This window comes from Notamacropus eugenii, chromosome 5 (genome assembly GCF_028372415.1).
Source record: "Notamacropus eugenii isolate mMacEug1 chromosome 5, mMacEug1.pri_v2, whole genome shotgun sequence".
In the NCBI taxonomy this organism is placed as follows: domain Eukaryota; kingdom Metazoa; phylum Chordata; class Mammalia; order Diprotodontia; family Macropodidae; genus Notamacropus; species Notamacropus eugenii.
The window spans coordinates 373,091,787-373,106,971 of record NC_092876.1 but is presented as its reverse complement, the minus strand read 5'-3'; the positions used below and the strand labels follow the sequence as shown (position 1 = coordinate 373,106,971).

The 15,185-nt window shown below is 36.8% G+C and overlaps 1 protein-coding gene across 20 annotated transcripts in view; it reads right to left on the bottom strand.

Moving 5' to 3' along the window:
• CTPS2 (CTP synthase 2) overlaps window positions 1–15,185 on the bottom strand; it is a 147,458-nt gene that overhangs the window by 47,519 nt on the left and 84,754 nt on the right. For all 20 annotated transcript variants that reach the window (XR_011968057.1, XR_011968056.1, XR_011968055.1 and 17 more), the window contains 2 exons: window positions 8,191–8,287; window positions 2,015–2,070 (listed from right to left, as the gene is read on the bottom strand). Coding sequence is in view for 14 of the 20 variants with exons in the window: in XM_072614267.1 (XP_072470368.1) it covers window positions 2,015–2,070; window positions 8,191–8,287 (153 nt within the window). In the remaining 6 variants the exon portion in view is untranslated. The remainder of the gene's footprint in view (window positions 1–2,014; window positions 2,071–8,190; window positions 8,288–15,185) is intronic.

Sequence of the window (15,185 nt, the reverse complement as noted above, 5' to 3'; positions counted from 1 at the left end):
AAAGTCAACATGTTATAAATAGAAAAATGCCTGGATTTATTGATCTCTGCTCAAATCCCGGTTTTGCTGTTATCTGGGGGCAAATCACTTTACCTCTTTCTGTTTTCCATCTTTAAAATAAGAGGATTTTGAATAAAGGACCTTTAAGGTCCTTTCTGGCTCTAAATCACATGACCTCATCAAGGTAGGGGACTAAGGATAGAAAACTGTGTCACAGTGTTTACATAGAAGGTAAAAGTACAGGTATACTGAACTCAGAAATAGTCTATATACTAATGTCAACAGGTTATGTACATATTTACAAAACACACACACACGGTCTTCTAGAATTTATTTCTGGTAAAAAGTAGGAGGAAGGGAATTGTCCCAACCTCTAAACTCTTTTACTCTCAACTCAAAGGCAAAAGCAGACAGTCTGTTTCTTCTTCACCATTATCATCATCATCATAACCAATCACATTAATTACATTATTAAATACAATGATGTATTACTTTATAATGTATTATTATGTTATACATATTGTGTATAAATAATAATTGTTTTTAAAATAAACATTTACTAAGTACCTACCATGTGCCAGGCAGTATTCTAAGCATTAGGAATACAAAGAAAGGCAAAAGATAGCCCCTCACAGTCTAATGGAGGAGACAACATGAAAATAACTATAAACACACAAGCTATAAACAGGATAAATTCGAAATAACCAACCACAGGAAGGTATTATGAGTAAGAGGAATCAGGAAAGGCTTCCTGTGGATAGTGGGATTTTAACTGAGACTTGAAGTAAGCCAGGGAAGTCAGAAGGTAGAGCTGCAGAAGGAGAGAAGTCCAGGCAAGGGAACAGCCTGAGAAAATACCTAGAGATTGGAGACCAAGTACCTTGTTGTAGAAAGAGCAAGGAGGACAGCTTCACTGGAGCAGAGGACATGGGGAGATGTAAGGCCTAAGAAGACTGGAAAGGCAGAGGGTATCAGGCTTGAATGCCACACAGGGAGTTTTATATTAGATCTTGGAAGTAACAAGAAATCACTGGAGTTTACTGAATAGGAAGGAGAGTGACACATATGGTAAGACCTATGCTTTAGAAAGATCACTTAAGGGCAGCTGGATCTAGGCACAGTGGGTATAACCCTTGAGTCTAGCCTCAGACACTTGTTAGGTGTGACTCTGGGCAAGTCACTTAACCCTGATTATCTGCCAAAAGACTCTTCTAAAGAAAAGTCTCTTAGTTAGAGGATGGACCAAAGTGAGACTTGCAGTAGGCTGACTGATCAGCAGGCTATACTGCAACAGCCCAAGTGTGAGGTGATGAGGTCCTAATGGAATGGGTAGCAACGTCAGAGGAGAGAAGGGGAAGGTATAAAGGTAAAATAAACACGACTTAGCAAGGGATTTGGCTATGGGAGAGGTGAGAGAGAATGAGGAGTCAAGGATGATACTTAAGCTGTAATCCTAGGCAATTCAAAGAATGGTGGTATACTCTACAGTAATAAGGAAGTTTGGAAATGGGGAGGTTTAGGGGGGAAAGATAATGAGAAATTTTGGAAATGTTGGGTTTAAGACATCTATAAGCCAACCAGTTCAAGATGTCAATAGATAATTGGAGATGACAGACTAAAGGTCAACCAAGGTTAAGGCTAAATAAGTAGATTTGAGAATCATTAGCATAAAACGACCTCTGAATTCAGAAAAGGTGATGAGATCACCAAGTAAAACAGTATAAAGTAAAAAGATAGGGGGGTCAGAACAGCACCTTGTGAGATACGCAAGGTTAAGTTAATGGGCATAAGGTGGCTAATGATCCAGGAAAAGACTGAGAAGGAGTAATCAGAGAGGTAGGAAGGAAAATCAGAAGAGAATATGACATTCCCTCAAATAGTGGACTCCTTTACTTAGCAAAAAAAAAAAAATCACTTTCTTCCCTGAGTTTCTAGGGGCCAGTTTTGAGGTTCTTGGACACAGCTAAAGCAAGCACCCACTTTACATGAGCAATCAGGATCAATAATGCCTTACCTCATAGCGATGTCTGTGTCGTTCTTCTACACAACCAACATCCCCATAGAGTCTCCCTGAACAAAGAGAAGATTAATATATAGGAGCCAGTATGATACAGTGAGAAAAAAAAAAACACTATGAAAAAAAGCAAAAACAGAACTAGGTTGAGATCCACCTAAGATGTGCACTACCTGTGTGTCCTTATGAAAGTCACTTATTTTAATTTGGCCTCATAATAGTTCATCTGTAAAATCACGGGGTTGGACTAAATGGCTGGCCTGTACAGTCCCTTCTAATTCTAGCTCAATGATCCTGACATAGGAAAAAAAAAACGCAACCTTCCTACCTACGCACTAAAAAGAGTGGAGAAGATGATACCAGACAGACAAAATGATACCATGATACTTTTCTACATCTCCTTTCTAAAACCAGGACTATCCTAACATAGTTGCAGAGTAAAATAACACTAGACTTTGGAGTCAAAAGGCCTGGATTTAAGTTCTGACTCGATTACATAGTAGTTGCAACCTCTACAGGCCTCACTTCTCTTATCAGCAAAACAGATGTGTGTTAACAGTGAGTGTTAACAGAATTACAAAATTGAAAAGGCCTCCAGAGGCCATCTAAGCCTGGATTCAGTGACCTATCAAGTGATTTCCAGCTCTAAACCTTGTGAGCCCTTCCACAGCTAGGTGGCACAGTGGATAGAGTGCCAGGCTTGGAATTAGGAAGACTCCTCTTCTTGGGTTCAAATCCAGCCTCAGACACTTATAAGCTATGTGACCCTGGACAAGTCACTTAACCCTGTTGGCCTCAGTTTCCTCATCTGTTAAAATGAATTGGAGAATTTAATAGGAATGTATGTGTAGAACCTATATAACTTTGCATGCTGTCTCAGAGAGGGAATGGGGAGGGAGGGGGAAAGGAGGGAAAAAAAATCTAAGATATATGGAAGTGATTGTAGAACAATAAAAACAAAATAATTTAATTTAAAAAAATAAAAATAAACAAAAAAAAGAATTTAAGGAAAGCCCTCAGTAATTTTAGCAAGCAATGAAGGATCTATGAGAAACTGTGAGAATCAAATATAGGAACTTAAAAGCAAATAACTTCAGAACATAGACATATCAATATTTAAAGATTTTTAAAAGTATCATTTTAATGAGAACAAACAGGGCTTGGTATCATTAATAAATAAAATACATTGAAAAAAATTAAAATAAAATGAGTTGGAGAAGAAAATGGCAAATCACTCCAGTACGTTTGCCAAGAAAACCCCAAACAGGGTCACAAAGAGTCAGACACAAACTGAAAAATAACTCAAAATGACATCACTGGCAACTAGTGAAAGGAGATGATCACGAACATCCCTACTGGTTCTAAATCATTTGACCTCTAACCAACCTCCCAGCAGAATGACTTCTGAACCTTAGTTACATTATCCCCCATTCAAAGTTACTGCAAGGAAGCAATTTGTAAAACTCACACAAATGTCATGTAAATGTAAGTTATTTACTATAATTCCCAAACTAGATAATTTACATAAAGCACTTTGAACTGTAAAGCATGATAGAAGTGTAAGTCATTATTCTGTAGCAGAGAATAAACACTCTTAAAATCCTGAAGAACTTCCTGATGAGAAACTCACTCTACTTAATAAGGAGAATAACATACGCCAAACTCCAGGAGGGAGGCACTCTTCAGAGATACGACAGGAAGAGCAGTCTAGGGAATCACATACACACTGCAATACCTTAACAGTGTTTCATGCTTTTAAAAAAAAGTGTGGCTGATAGCTCAGAAACATACGGAACCATATAGATTTCATTCTACCCATCTGCCTACGGTATTTATCACTATATACAGAAAATTATTCTGGACACTGGGGAGCAATAAAAAAGAATTTAAAAAGATGTGATCTCATTGCTACACTGATTTCTTTACTTTATGGGATGTTTTTAAGGGTAAAATTGCATATGCACCAGAGATTAAGAGTACAGAGTAAGTCTGGGGTTCATTTAGGAAAGTAAATGTCATAAAAATATCACAGAAAGATTACAGTGACTCAGCAGCCTGTAAAACATACCCAAAGTAGCTAGAATATGACAGAATTTATGTACAAACACATACACACACAGAGATTTTGCTAGGTTTAACCCATATCATCTGGGCTCTTCTGATTTCCTTCAAGATTCAACTCAAGCAACACCCTCTGCCAGAGATCTTTCCTCAGCTGTTAGCACATACCCTAGCATCTCAGGTGACCTTGTGTCATTTTGTGTATATCTGTATATCCATATTTATGTACATATGTACCGTATTAAGATAGACTCTTTCTTATATGAAATGATGCAAAACTGAGAGTAAGGAGAACACTGTACTCAGTAATAGCAATATTGTAAGAACAATCCATTGTGAAAGACAACTACTCTGATCAAGACCACATTTCTAAGACAATTGCAAAGGACCCAGAAGGAAAGAAATGCTGTACACCTCCAAAGAGAGAATGGATGAATTCTGAGTACAGATTAAAGCATGTTTTTTTCCCTTTATCTATTTTTTCTTGCTTCTGGGAGGTACTATGGCTAACATGGAAATATGTTTTACAAGATCTCACATGTATAAGAGGTATCAAATTGCTTGCCTTCTCAATAGGAGGGAGAGGGACTGGAGGGAGAGAATTTGGAACTCAAAAAAATTTAAATGAATATTTAAAATGAATGAATGACTAAACAAACAAACAAAAAGGTAAAGAGAACAGGGACTATTGAGCATTTGTCTTTATCTCCCCAGCACTGATTTCACAACCTAGCAAAGAGTAGGCACTTAATAAATGTTTCTTGATTGACTGATTCTCTCCACAACACAACCACCTCATGACTTAATAGGCTGTGTTTTTGGCCAGAGAGCTATAGTTGTTGCTGTTGAGTTCCTTCAGTCTTGTCCAACTCTTCAAGACCCTATTTTGGGGTTTTATTGACAAAGATACTGGAATAGCTTGCCATTTCCTTCTCCAGCTCATTTTTACACATCAAGAGAATGAGGCAAAGAGAGTTAAGTGACTTGCCCAGGGTCACACAGCTAGTAAGTGTCTAAGGCCAGATTTGAACTCATGGAGATGATTCATTCTATCCACTGGGCCACATAGCTGACACAGAGCTGATATGACCAAAATAAGTCACCATACCATTGGCCAAGCCCACCATAATAAACATCTCTGAACTTAGTAAAGTTGACCTTTGAATAATAGATATTCAGTTTACTGCTAAGCCCAGACTCAAGTTTGTTAATGCTCACATTCCATTGCCATAACCTTTAAGAAACACAACGAAGTATAGAAGGAAGGTTTTAGTGAAAATATTCTTATCTTCTTACTCAAAATCCTATCTAAACTTCACCTCATAGCTCTGTCATGAAAATGACTATTCCAGCTCACTGACCTTTTCCTACTAGCATCCATAGTGCACACCTAACAATACAAATAATGACACCACCAACAATTCCCACTACCATTTAGAGTTACAAAGGTTTTTCTCAGGGAGGGAGGTAGACTATCCCAAGAAGGTAGAGAGAATAAAAGCTAAATAGCATGCTGTAGTATTCTTTAACTGCTTCAAGTCAGTCAATCTTAGTTCCCTCAATTAAATCATAAGCTTCTAAAGGGAATCTTTTCTGTCTTGCTATGCTAGGCATATATATCAGGGGAAGTGATTACTGCCATGCCTCTTCTTTCAAGGTCCAAAACATCAAACTTTTCTCCAAAGGAGTCAGATCCCATACTAACCAAATGCTATTTGGGGGGGGGAGGGGGGGCCAAGAAAAGATCCTAGACAATCTTCATATTTTTTTAAATAACTGCACTTAAATTAAATTTACAATGATGCTTCTATTGGGAGGTGGATAGTTGCATAGACCAAGAAGTCATGAACTTAACAGGTCGGAAAAGCATATACTCATTTTGCTTAGCAGGTTCTATTTTCTTTTAAAGACAGCAAAAATCTATCAGTGCTTTAGACAAACTTATTTCACCTACCAGATTTCCACACCTTTTGGATTTAACCATATGTAAATAAAACTTGGGCTCTTAAATTTTTTTTTAAGATAGCAAAAATCTATTAGTACTTCAGACAAAACTGCTTTACTTTATAGATTTCTATGCTAAACACATGTAAATAAAACGTAGATTCTTCTCACTGTTAAGAAGAGTTAATTTCTAAACAAATGGTATTCTGTGAGAGTTAACTTTTGCATGACTTCATTTGTCTCTTCCTTCATGATTTCTATTCAAAAGGTATTCTATGCGTTCTTAATAATCCTTTATCTTGTGTCCTGAGCCAACCATAACATAAGCTGTAAAATACCCCACCCTTTCAAAAATTCATAACAGTATTCATCAGCAACTTAGTCATGAGAGAGTTTTCTGACTCCTACTTCATCCCTTTGCAGAAATGAAAGGTCCACCAATGTTGTCTATTACACATATTTTCAGATTTTTTCACTAATTGATCAGATAAGCTGATTTTTTCCTCATTTTTTCATCTTTAAAAGACATTATTCATAGACAGAAGGTACTGATATAAGTTGACTTTGATGGGATGATATAAATAAAATTAAGGGGTGACAAAAGATTGCACTGGGAGATGAGAGAAGGGAGAGGCAGAATGGGGTAAATTTCATCACATGAAAAGACACAAAAGACCTATTACAGTGGAGGGAAAGAAGGGAGTGAGCATCTCTTCAGATTTGGCTCAAAAAGGAATAACATAACACATTCAGTTGGGTATAGAAATCTAACTTAGTCCATAGGTTAGTAGCAGGTGAGGGGAATAAGAAGGGAAGGGCTGACAAAAAGGAAGGCAGACTGAGGGAGGAAGTGAGTAGAAGCAAAATACTGGTGAGGAGGGACAGAGTGAAAGGAAAGGGGTGAGGAATAAATGGGAAAAATAGGATGGAGGGAAATAACACAATTAGTAATAATCATAACTCTAATGTAAACGCAATGAACTCACTCATATAACAGAGGCAGATAGCAGAGTGGATTAAAAACCAGAATCCTACAATATGGTGTTTACAAGAAACATATTTGAAGCAGAGAAATACACATAGAATAAGGATAAAAGGCAGGAGCAGAATATATTATGCCTCAGTTGAAGTTAAAAAAAAAAGTAGGGGTAGCAATTCTGATCTCAGACAAAGCAAAAATAAAAATAGATCTAATCAAAAGACATAAGGAAGGAAATTACATCTTGCTAAAAGGTACCATAGACAATGAAGTAATAGCAATACTAAAAATATATGTACCAAATTTCTAAAAAATACTATTTGTTATATGAGATAACTCTCTCTGAGAAGGAAGAGATAATAAGGGAAGCTATGATAATGTAAAAAATACAATACAGCAATAAAAACTTTTTTTAAAAAAGAGAAAAAGTGAACTGTCAAGCACTAAGAGGTTAGGTGACTTGTCCATGGTCATACTGAAAGTATATCTTAGAGAAAAGACTTGAATCCAGACCTTTCTGACTCTTAAGAGAAGCCTACCAGTCACTATCCTGTGCTATTTCTCAGGTACACACAGACACACACACAGACACACACACACAGACACACACACACACACACACACACAAAACATTCTTATTGTCCATTAAATAACAAGTCTGGTATGCTTATGAATTCATGCATTAACTTCACAGCCCACAGGTTGGGAAACACTCATTCAGTTCAAAGAACTTACAATGTGGCTGGGAGAAACAAGAATGATAAGCAGTAAAAAGAGAAATGCCTCTGGAGTCAGAGAACCTGGTTCAAATCCTGGCTTCATTGATGTTTACTTCCTCAGTTACCTTGGACAAATCACTTACCCTCACTTTCCTCATATGTAAGATACAGGAGGTGGATGAGATTGGTCTCTGAAGTCCCTCCCAATCTGAGTCTATTATCTATAATTGAGTGTGGTATAAAACCTATGGGAATTCAGAGAACGCAGAGACAAGTGAGCTTTAGGGGAATCAGGGGAAGCTTCCTAGAAAAGATGAAACTTGAGCTGGGACTTGACAAAAAACTGGAATAGAAATTAAATAAAGAGAAGAGGAGCCAGAAGCCCAGAAAGAGGATCTCAGTAAACGTATAACAATATAATCAGTGGTATAGTAGTATCTTTTGAGATAATAAAGGAACCTGTGATAACTTACTCAAAATAGAGTCTTCTGTTTTGAAAACTGTTGTTCTTTTTCCCAGCCGCATTGTTCCTCCCATTTCGCCAGGGTGATGCTCAGGCATATCAATCACCTTAAGGGAAAAAATATTTAATTGTGGTTCATAAAGAAATTTTTAAAAGAAAATTATATAACACTTCCCAAATAAAAAGTTTTCAAATTTTACCAATATAATACATAAAAATTTTAAAATAATAAGCAACAACTTTTTCTATGGTTCGTCACACATGCATCCATTTCCCTCTGAATACACGTACCTTTATTAACACAGCCATTAGAACAATGACCACCTGTTTCTTCTTTCACAACATGATTAATACGGAAATGTGTTTTACATGATTACATATATATAACCCACATCAAATTGCTTACTATCTTACGGAGGAGGAAGGGAAAAAAGAGAGGTAAAAAATTTAGAATTTAAAAAAAAAATGTTATGGAAGGAAGACACTATCTACATTCAGAGAAAGAACTGATAAATAGAACATAAACTGATAAATAAAAGTATGTATAGAATGATTTTACACACACACACACACACACACACACACACACACACATTTTTGTCTAATGGTAGCCATCTCAAGGAGGAGAAGATATTTACATGATTATTATATCTTTAAAAGAAATAGCAAGGTGTACATAATAAATTTAAGCAATCATGGTCTTTTAAATTACATTATGTTATGGAAATGCTTTAGTCCAAAAATCAAAAATAAAATAAGTTTTTAAAAAATTTTTAATGAATGTTAAAAACTGTATGTTAAAAATGTTAAAAAATGTTAAAAACATGTAATTGGAAAAAATAAAATATTATTTTTAAAAAAAGGATGACCATTCATGACTCCAGAGAACCAATGATGAAAATTACCTCCCACCAACTAACAGAGAGAGAGAGAGAAGGATCAAATATGCAAAATGAGACATACATTTTGGACACGCCAATGAGGGCATTTGTTTTATTTAATGATGTATATTTGTTACAAAAGTAATGTTCTTTTTCATCTTTCAGTGGGAAAGGAGGAAGAGAGTGACAGAAGGAAAATGTTTGATAATTTAAAATTTTTTTATTTAATTTTAAAACAGCCATAGTGTGTATACATAGTTTTCTTAGCTCTACTTCTTCGCTTGAGATGAATTTCTTTCTATATTTCTTACAATCTTCAAATGAAATGACTTTAACTATAATATGATCATAATCAATGAAAATAATAACTTCCCAAATTTCTTTTTTCAAGGATCCATAGTTTCATCGCTACGGGCACAATTTCCATTAACAATGACCATAATTTTTCTATCACTTAGTGGATGCTCATTGAAAGCGCTATGGCCAAAACATATTTCATCTTCTAACTTGATCCTGAGCCTCTATAAACTTTACTAGTCCAGTTTTTGGACAAAAGATATGTAGTTCCTCACTAGATCTATACGTATTAGGACCTCACAAGAGCTTCAGCATTGCTGGTATGTAACTTTTAAGAACCTAGGTTCTCGGATAGAATGTTTTGTACACTCTCAAACATGCTCTGGACATCCCAGGTTTTGTTTGTTTTTCTTTGTCACAAGGAAGGGAAGAGTGTAAAATGACTGTGATATTATGACAAAAGGCATCAATAAAACATTTTTTTTAAATGAGCTTTAGTTAGCCTCTATAAGAACACATCATCAGAAAAGGACTTTTATGAAGGTTGTTCTATTTACCATGTGATAAAAGTTAACTAGCAAATGTTATTTTGAGATTTTTCAGGCAGTAAAATCTGTCCCATGTCTTCCTATATTCTACTGCTCAATCTTCCCTTCATATCTGCAGTAAAAACACAACAGTCAACTTGATGTCAGAGGAATTAGTTTAGAATTCTGTCTTCGCCACTACTACTTGTGTAACCCTGACCTCTCAGGGCCTTGGTTAAAGGAGGGTATTGGACTAGAATAAGAAGTGTTGACCTCTAGGGGAACAAATTAAAATGTAATTGGGAAATGGTTAACAAAATAAATAAAAATGTAATGTAACCTAGATAAAGTTAACTTGTGGTTTTCTAAATCAATATGGCCCACAGGGATCCATTTGAGTTGATACCACTGGACTAGATGACTTCTAAGGTCTCTTCCAACTTTATAATTCTAAATTGTTTATTATATTACCATATTAATAATATTATATTATCATCTCAAATTGTTTATTATATTATATTTCAATAACAGTATATTATCATCCTAAACTGTTCGTGATATTATCATATCAATATTACATTATCCTAAATTATCCTATTACCATATTATTATATTATTCTAAATTGTTTATTATATTACCATATCAATAATATTGTACCATAATCCTAAACTGGTCATTATACTACCATATCAAGCAGCCTAACCTGCTGTTTCTTCTCACTGGCTTCTCACTATTCAAATCATCTTTTCTAAAGTTATTACCCTTTCTCATTTTTGTGACTCCCCTTAAAGTACTGGATTGTCAATATTGTATATTTAGATTTTGTATTTTCGCTCCAAACTATTCCTGCTACAACTATCTTTGCTTATATCACTTTCACTCTCCCTTTATTCCTGGTCCCCACTGCTTTCCAGACTATTTGTTACTGCTCATCCTTCATTCTCAAAGAGGACCAAGGATGGCATCTTAACTTGCAAGTGGACTGGATTTAAGTGAGAGAGAGCTAGGCAAAGTCATCAGCCTCACTCTCTGCCCAAGACCTAAGGCAAGATAACTGGTGATGATTCCAGATGCAATGGGAGACCTTGGCCTTTTTCCACTCCCTTCCTCTTACCAGGGAAAAGTTCTCTCAACTGGTCCTGTGAGGCATGGACATTGTTTGTAAACAAAACAAAACAGGAATCAACCAAACAAACACACCAAACACTGGGAGAACCATTTGCTCTAAAAGTAAAGTAACCAAAGCTATATCTGCACTTAGAAACTGACTTTCAAAGAAAGAACTATTGAAAAGTTAATCAATTTTGAGAACTTAACGAAATTTTTTTTATCACTTTGAACTATTTTCTGCGTACTATACTCAGTAAGTTTTTGAATCAATTCCCTCACCACTCGGAACTTAGAAATTAATACAAATGCATTAATATGAGTCAAGCAAAACAAAACAAAAGACATTTATTAAGATGCTCCTGTGTACAAGGTGCCATACCAGATGTTAAGACAGCAGTATTTGAAGAGACATGGCTTAGATAAAAGGCAACTTATTCTAATTATTTTTAGACTTTTTTAATTTTTTAATTTTTTTTTTTTTGGCAGCCACATGGCATGGAAGATAAAGTGCTGGGCCTGAAGTCAGGAAAACTCATCTCGCTGACTTAATATCTGTCTCAGACATTTCTAGCTGTGTAACTCTGGGCAAGTCATTTAGCCCTGTTTGCCTCAGTTTCCTCATTTATAAAATGAGCTGGAGAAGGAAATAGCAAACCATGCCAGTATCTTTGCCAAGAAAACCCCAAAAGAGGTCATGAAGAATCATCAGACATGACTGAAAATGACTGAATTATTTATCATGGCTTCTCCATTTAAAAAAGAAAAATACCTTTCTTTTGAACTTTATTTATTGCTCCAAACATACCTTCAAATCTTATAATTTCCTGAGAAAAAAAGGCATTTCACACACACACACACACACACACACACACACACACACACACACACACACACACACACACACACACATCCCCTACTCTACCCAGATGGGCTATTCTGCTGCTCTCATCAATGGCTCCTCAGGATTTTGAAAGCCACTGAACTTTGTATTCTGAGGCATAAACCAACACTCTTCGTTAATTTTTTTTAAAAATCAATAAAACTTTCCCGCCAGATAAAGTAACTGACTCTGAAGTTAATTCTTTCTTTCATTCAGTAATCTCAGCCTTGACCTTTCTTTCTCTCTTTGCCCTTTAGTAGTTATTAGCAGCTCAACCTTTTGTATTAGTTTAGAGAGTACCTAATGCTCCCATTCATCTCACCCCAATCATATTTAATCAAGCAATTATTAATAGCAGCTTAGGGAATTCAAGCATTTTCTAGGAAACTTCAGATAAGGCAACCCCACCCACTATAAATTCACAAGGAAAAAAAAGAAACTTAATGCTTAGTCAGGAGCTCTGTCTCCATGAAAACAACCCTAAGTTGCTAGTTTTGTCCTAGCATTTCTCACATCTACTGATTTATCTATGCAGTGGTTTGTCTACTTTGCTCCCAAGAAGATGATCCCTGTATATCTCTTCGATAGAGGGCAAATATAACACTCACTTGTGTAAAGTACAGTACAATCACAAAGTCATATTGCTAGAAAGAATGAGAAAAATAAAGCCATATGGCCAGAAAATTCTGTGGGGAATTTTTGCCCCATTCTGAATGGCTAAACAGATAGGCCTTGGGAATTCTCCTGGTAACTTCCTTCTACAAGTTTAATAAAGCTACCTGGGGCCCTGATAGGATCTCCAAACTTTTAAAAGAGAACCTATTAGTTGGACCTTTATACAACAGTATTGATTCACTCAGCCCACTGCCTTTCAAAGAGCAAATAAATTGAATTCTCTTCTGAAATGAGGGCATGGCGGAGGGCGGAAACAGGAGTGAGTACCAAATTGCAGCAATGGTCCTTCAATCAGAAATAGCTTCTTCAGTAACAGAGATTTGAAAAAGTAAAGACAAGGCAAATGGGAGGCAGGGGAAGTCCCAGCTTCAACTGAATTGTCTAAAAGAAGTGATTATAGGGGGTGGAGCCAAGATGGCAGAGCAGAAAGACACACATATGCTAGCTCTTCCCCCACAGCCCATAAAATAACTGTAAAGAAAGACTCTCAACAAATTCTAGAGCAGCAGAAGCCACAGAACAACAGCGGAGGAGATTTCCAGCCCAGAGTGACCCGAAAGGCCGATGGGAAACATCTGTCACACCAGAAGCTGAGCAGAGCCCAGCCCAGCCTTGGCCTTGCTGGGTGTCTCTGGGAAGAAGATGAGAGCAGGCCTCAGGGGCCGACACTCCAGTCACAGTAGCAGTGGTTCACAGATCCCTCAACCCACAGGTGCCAAACGTCAGTGAGAGGGTTTTTTCAACTGGCTGAGAAGGGAGAAGGGCCTTCCCATAGCTCTGGCCTCAGGCTGTGACCCGCAGAGGACACATGGGGCTGGCTGCAGTAGCTTCCATAACAGCCCCTATAGCTGCCTGCATCCATTGTTGGATCGTAAAACCCCTGGGGGCACTGAGCTGCTGATTCTTACCTCAGTCCTGTGTAGAGAGCCTGCCCCCACCTCATACTCCTGAGGGATTTGAGCAGCTGACCTTTATCTCACACTGAATGGTGGCCCTGTCCCTGAAGCATATTTGAATCTCAGCCCCCAGTGCTGGCTTGGCTGAACTGGAAGCATGAAGACAAAACTCTATTACTCAGATTCTGAGCACAAAAATTTCTTCTTGCTCCCAGACCAGTGTACACGCTTGATTGTACCACCTTGGAGGAACTGAGATCTTACAGACCCTCAGAGTATACCCTACTCTGGACAAAGGACCCAAAAGTCAAGTAACTGGTTTGGAAAATACCCAAAAACGGGGGAAAAAAATAAGAGTATAGAAGGTTACTTTCTGATGAGGAAGAACAATGCTTACCATCAGGGAAAGACATAAAAGTCAAGGCTTCTGTATCCCAAACATCCAAAATAAATATTCAATGGTCTCAGGCCATGGAAGAGCTCAAAAAGGATTTTGAAAATCAAGTAAGAGAGGTGGAGGAAAAATTGGGAAGAGAAATGAGAGAGATGCAAGAAAAGCATGAAAAGCAAGTCAACATCTTGCTAAAGGTGACACAAAAAAATGCTGAAGAAAATAATACCTTTAAAAATAGGCTAACTCAATTGGCAAAAGAGGTACAAAAAGCCAATGAGGAAAAAATGCTTTAAAAAGCAGAATTAGCCAAATGGAAAAGGAGGTTCAAAAACTCACTGAAGAAAATAGTTCTTTAAAAATTAAAATGGAACAGATGGAGGCTTTATGAGAAATCAAGAAATCACAAAACAAAACCAAAAGAATGAAAAAATGGAAAATATGTGAAATATCTCATTGAAAAAACAACTGACAATAGATCCAGGAGACAATTTAAAAATTATGGGACTACCTGAAAGCCATGATCAAAAAAGGAACCCAGACATCATTTTTCATGAAATTATCAAGGAAAACTGCCCTGATATTCTAGAACCAGGGGGCAAAATAAATATTGAAAGAATCCACTGATCACCTCCTGAAAGAGATCCAAAAAAAGAAACTCCTAGGAACATTGTGGCCAAATTCCAGAGTTCCCAGGTCAAGGAGAAAATATTGCAAGCAGCTAGAAAGAAACAATTTGAGTATTGTGGAAATACAATCAGGATAACACAAGATCTAGCAGCCTCTACATTAAGGGATCGAAGGACGTGGAATATGATATTCCAGAAGTTAAAGGAACTAGGACTAAAACCAAGAATCACCTACCCAGCAAAACTGAGTATAATACTTCAGGGGAAAAATTGGTCTTTCAATGAAATAGAGGACTTTCAAGCATTCTTGATGAAAAGACCAGAGCTGAAAAGAAAATTTGACTTTCAAACACAAGAATCAAGAGAAGCATGAAAAGGTAAACAGCAAAGAGAAATCATAAGGGACTTACTAAAGTTGAACTGTTTACATTCCTACATGGAAAGACAATATTTGTAACTCTTGAAACTTTTTTCAGTATCTGGGTAGTTGGTAGGAGTACACACACACACACACATAGACAGCACAGGGTGAGTTGAATAGGATGGGATCATATCTTTAAAAAATGAAATTAAGGGGTGAGAGAGGAATATTTTGGGAAGAAGTGATTATAAGGACAAGGAATTGAAAGAAAAATACAGGCAGAAGGAGCAGCTGTTGGGATATGCTGTGTGCAACACAGGCTTGAAAAGATAAAGAGATTAAGAAAGATGAATTCAT